This window comes from Helianthus annuus, chromosome 7 (genome assembly GCF_002127325.2).
Source record: "Helianthus annuus cultivar XRQ/B chromosome 7, HanXRQr2.0-SUNRISE, whole genome shotgun sequence".
NCBI classification, from domain to species: Eukaryota; Viridiplantae; Streptophyta; class Magnoliopsida; order Asterales; family Asteraceae; genus Helianthus; species Helianthus annuus.
This window is the reverse complement of record NC_035439.2, coordinates 3,039,550-3,044,901: the sequence shown is the minus strand read 5'-3', so window position 1 is coordinate 3,044,901 and position 5,352 is coordinate 3,039,550. Positions and strand designations below refer to the sequence as shown.

Below are 5,352 nucleotides of genomic sequence, written 5' to 3'. Positions count from 1 at the left end.
TGAAGACTTAAAAGGACATCAGAGTCATGAAGACACAAAGATCAAAGATGATCAAGATCGAGACAAAGCTACAGCCAAGGGGGAGTTTGTTGGTGCACTTGTGTCTGTACTTTGTCTGTATTCGGTCACGATGTAAACGATGTCTATGTTAGTCTTGTAAGTTTGACCAAGTCAACCATCCTCCTGGTTTGACTTGGACGAACAGTTGATACATGGTGTAATTTGTCTGTCTCGAAGGATGAGACATCGAAGGATGATTTGGATCCTTCGATGAGCTCGAAAGATTCCATTCGATAGATGCTGATGGACCTCGAAGGATATGCCATCCTTCGAGGTATATGTGTATCCTTCGAGAGATGGATGCTCGATAGATCATCTATCGAGCAGTCAACATGATCCTTCGGACAGACTTGCTGTGTTTGGGTATAAATACCCATGCAGTGTGTTCATTTTAATGGGTTACGAGAGATAAGGCAGAAACTTGGAGAGACACTTCTGTGAACACACACACACACACTTTGAGAGTTTGCAAAATTGATTTGTAAACATTGAGCTTGTAACCGGAACCTTTCATTCGTATTAATACAAGTGGTGTTAATCGGTGAACTTTGTGTGTTGTGTTTGTGCTTGTTTAACCCCGGTTTGCATACTAGTTTGGATTCCGCACTTGCTAGTGTGTTAGCGTAACAAGGTTAAGGTTGAACCTCATCCTCCGAGGGACCTACAAGTGAATAGCTTTCTAAATGAGGGTTTTGGAACACCGTTTTTCAACATCATCCATACGTCACAAAATGGTTTCGGTGTTAAATTATTAGCTACGTGATAACTAAGCACAACAAGAGACTCGTTGATCTTAGATATACTGTACGGCCTTAAATGGCGTGTACCTAAGTTATTAGCAAAGTCTAATGGTTCTCCAAATTCTTCACTTGCCAAATCAAATGAATAAACCCTAAGTTTATCTATAATATTATCATAATTGTGAGCCAATAAATAACCCCATCTATAACCACCTGTGTATTCGAGAACTGCAACGATTTAGACTTAAACGGCTTATTGATCGGTAAGAATCTCCAAGCCCCAGAGCTTAATGTGAAAACCTCAGCCGTTGCCTCGTTATCGATAGAACATCGTGTAATCTTGACAATCTTAGGGTCGTTAGTTTTAGGACAAACCCCAAAACTAATAACCTCATGGGCTCCACCCGGTATCGCTATACCAACGGATTTCCTAACTAATGGATTCCATAGAACAACCAGTCTCTTTACGTTCCCTTGATCTCGAGTAACTCCGTGCAAACACACCAATCCGTGAGAGCAATCGATCATGGATGGTAACACGAGAAACTTAACTAAAATAACATTAGCCCCTCAACTTTAACAATAAACAACTCTACCCCTTAACTTTAATAATGGCATGTTTAGTCCCTCAACTTAAATAATGACATGTTTAGCCCCTTAAATAAAACATCAAACAACTTTAACTCTCACAATTTGCTTTTTATTAATCTACGTTTCGAACCCGCTGCGGAGCGCGGGTGGTAACCCACTAGTTATTACTTGTTCTATGAACTATAATGAAATTATGCATAACACTAACTGTTACTTGGTGTAAATTGCTGTTCAATGTTATCTACATGTAAATTAGAGATATCAAACTCAGCGGGTCAGGCAGGTTGGGTAATGATTAAAAACGGAGATCTTTTTGGTATGGGTCAATATGGTCCAGGATGACCTGAAAATACAATCTTTAATGCATTTAGTGACTTTTAAAGGAATCAGAGGTTTTGACTGTTAAACTTTACCTATCTACAGTTAAAACCTTAACTTGGTATGATCATGTTTTTCAGGTCCCGAAAGCTTTGATATTTTGCAAGGACATTCAAAAGCTACAATGCTTTTAATTATAAACAACGCAGCACAAGGAATTTTATCTTCCTTTTTCTTCAAATATGCTGGTAAGATTATATAACATGTTCAAAGCTTATAAAATCCCAATCCTGTGTTATGAATCATAATATTGTTGTTTTACATATAGTTCTAAAACCGATTTATGGCATGCAGATACGATTTTGAAAAAATACTCGTCAACAGTTGCCATGATCTTCACAGGCTTTGCATCTGCAGCTTTGTTTGGTCACACTTTGACTATAAATTTTATGCTTGGAATTTCTATTGTTTTCATCTCAATGCATCAGGTATATATGACATCTCAAGAGGCCGGTTGTCCTCTTAATACATTCAACCTGTTATGTGATTTTACTAATTTACCCCTTGTTTCGTTTATTTTCTAGTTTTTTTCACCTCTTGCAAAAGTTAAGGAAGAAGAAAATGGGGTATTGGAGTTGGAACCGGTTGAGAACAATCATAGGTACTCAACTATTAATGACTGTCTTTCACTTTGTTTAATAAGAAAATTATTTTTAAGCCTGTTCATTTTTTTCCGTGTAAATAGGGACCAATTCGTAAATATAGCAGCAGGGGCAAATGAGGAGGTACAGATGTTCAGTGATTTATATAAGTTTAGTTATTAAGAAAAACTGTTTTTGACTTTTTTTTTTTTACTCCTGCAGGCTAGTCATCGTGTAGAATCTGATGAAAGGAGGCCTCTACTTCCTACTTGAATCGACCGGAGTAAGTTTCAAAAATTACTGTGTTGAATGTTGATTTTGCTACAATTTTTAGAACGGTAAAATGGGAAAAAAGTTACTCAAAGTGGCTAAATGGACAGGGTTGATAACATGTTAAAACGGGTCGGGTCAAAAGGGTAGCTTCTGGCTTTTAGTGCAAGTCAAAACAAGCAGGTTGGGTCAACATGCAAATACTTGTTCATCCAATTCTTTAAACTTCTAAAATTATCAAACCAAGTAAATTTTTTTTTCTAATATAACGATTTAGTATTTTTTTTTGGCATTTTAATACACTTTGGATAATTTTCAAACCGTTCGACCCTTTTGACCCCTTAGATAAATCTTAACTTAATTGACCTGTTTATGTGTGAAGGTCAATGCATGTTTCTTCTTTGAAGAGTTTTTCGGGCTCTAGTTGTGGAGGGTACGGAAGATTCCCATTTTTAAGAAGAAAAGAAAACCCTCTATGAGGGGTATTATGGTCTTTGTGGATATCGTTGAAAGAGTTTACCCCACTAACAACCAATCAAAAAACGATTTTAAGTAGCCGATGAAATTGGCCATGTTTTCGGACCTCACTATCAGTGTATACAGGTTCAGAAGATAGAAAAATAACAATTTATTGGTATTGTTTACTTTGGACCATTCATCCATTCAAATATAGTTTATTCAATATTGTCATCACGCTGACATACTTGTTCAATTATCGGTTACTAAGCGGGTGTTTGGGATTGAGTTTCGAAATGGCTTATTAACTTATTGGAGCCACTAAGTCAAGTCAACAAGTCATTTGGAAAAGTTTTAAATCCTGGCTTTTGGAACTAACTTGTTAGCTTTTCTAAAAAGTTAATAAGAAAAAGGTAATAAGTCAATAAGTCATTTCCAAACACCCTTTAAAGACCATTACTTACATACGTGTTCAATTATGGTCTACCATTATTCCTAAATCCAATCATTCTATAGCATATTGAATCATTTGCTGCCTTAAAACTGGCAGTGAATGGTTTCGTAAATGAGGATTTTTAGATCTCCATTATTGCTCATCGTTCATACACCGTAGACCATGGCTCTTTTATCATAACTAAGCATGTCAGGACACTTAAGCTTGATACACGGGTGGACACATAACCAAGTACAACGACAAGTCTATCCTCGCTACCAGTAGCGGCACATATATATATAAAGAGAGACGCACAAACACATGAGACCTATCATGATATTCAAGGATATTTGAAAAGAACAAAACCAATCTAAACCAACCACAATGATCCTTGCTAGAAAATGTTTAATAAAAAAAACATATGTATAACGCGGATGTTTGCGATCCTCACATGTATGCTTGCAAAAAATGTTATGAGATGTATACTTGCGAGAAAAAGAAATGAACAAAATAGTAGCATAGATAAATACAATACCAGCAAGTGATGGGTTGAAATCAGTACGACCATTTAGATAAACACCACATCATAAATGCATCGACTTTCAACCAAAGATTAAGGAATTGCGAAGGATTGAATATCTGCGCCAATTATCCCAAACATATATCATGATGAAATACGGTCATCATCACAGAATGACAGAAGCAGAGTGGTTAAGCAGAAGTAGTGATTCTGTGTAAGAGGTCTTCATGATATACGAATCAAAGGAAACAGACACTGGAAGATAATTGTGGTGTTCCGAGTAGGAATCGTAAACTTCAAGTGTCGTTCTTGTTAAATTATCATGCCTCATACTTAAGTGCTCCGTTATCATTTGACCATTCTTCCTGAATCCAATTATTCTATCATTTGCTCGCTTTAAACTAACGGTGAATACTTTTGTAAACCAAGATATTGGATCACCAGTTTTTATCAAGGTCCATACATCACAAACCAGGGCAGCCTCAGTCTCATTGTAAATAAGCACAACAAGCGAACCTTTAAAGTTCAAGATGGACAGATTTGTAGTGTGTTGTAAACTATCTGGAAGCTCTAGAAGTGCACTTAGATATCTATGACATGTTTAGAAGTTGATATCTATGACATGTTAGGAAGTTGAATTGGATGTTAATAAACTTATATTGTATTTCGTTGAGATTTGAAACTTATTTTGTATATGGTTGATCTTAAATTTGGCTTGTAATATATTATACTATATCTTAAAACAGAAAGTCGGTGGTATACACCACCGACAACTCTCAAAGATTTATTATATCCATGCAACAATATTCTATTCTATCAGATACAAAAGTGTTTGGCATTTAAAATACTTTGTCATTTTCTATAAACAATTAAACAATACTTTATTATATTTACGATTGAAAAGGTATTATTTTCCACCATACTTTTACGCTATTGCAATTTTAGTCTATTGACTTTGGTACCTTCAAAGTTTCATAAAATGGTAAATTTAGTCCCTAAACTACTACTCTATTTTATAAATAGTTTGCTTTTGACACCTCAACTTTGTCGTAGTTTCCTTTTCAGCCCCAACTTTTTTATAGTTTCCTTCTTGCCCCAAAACTTTATCAAATTTTATCTTTACCATTTCCTAACCCTTAAGTTTAGAAAATGAAATTTTAACCACTTAACTTTTTATGAACTTTGTAAATGCCACTATAACCCTCTCGAGAATTTTTGGCTTGACGATATAAATTCGAGTTAGTCGGGTTGCGTATAATACGGTTATGATTGTACGATATAAATTCGATTTACGTTACCTTTTAATCCAATCGCAATGCAACT

The 5,352-nt window shown here is 35.5% G+C and overlaps 1 protein-coding gene across 1 annotated transcript; it reads left to right on the top strand.

The window, feature by feature from the left end:
• Window positions 1–1,820: 1,820 nt before the first annotated feature.
• Window positions 1,821–3,304, top strand: LOC110866137 (CMP-sialic acid transporter 2). The gene is made up of 6 exons (XM_022115439.2): window positions 1,821–1,957; window positions 2,064–2,197; window positions 2,294–2,370; window positions 2,455–2,494; window positions 2,573–2,633; window positions 3,003–3,304. Exons 1-5 carry the CDS (start codon window positions 1,894–1,896, stop codon window positions 2,621–2,623), a joined length of 366 nt encoding a protein of 121 aa, XP_021971131.1. The 5' UTR covers window positions 1,821–1,893; the 3' UTR covers window positions 2,624–2,633; window positions 3,003–3,304.
• The last annotated feature ends 2,048 nt before the right edge of the window (window positions 3,305–5,352 follow it).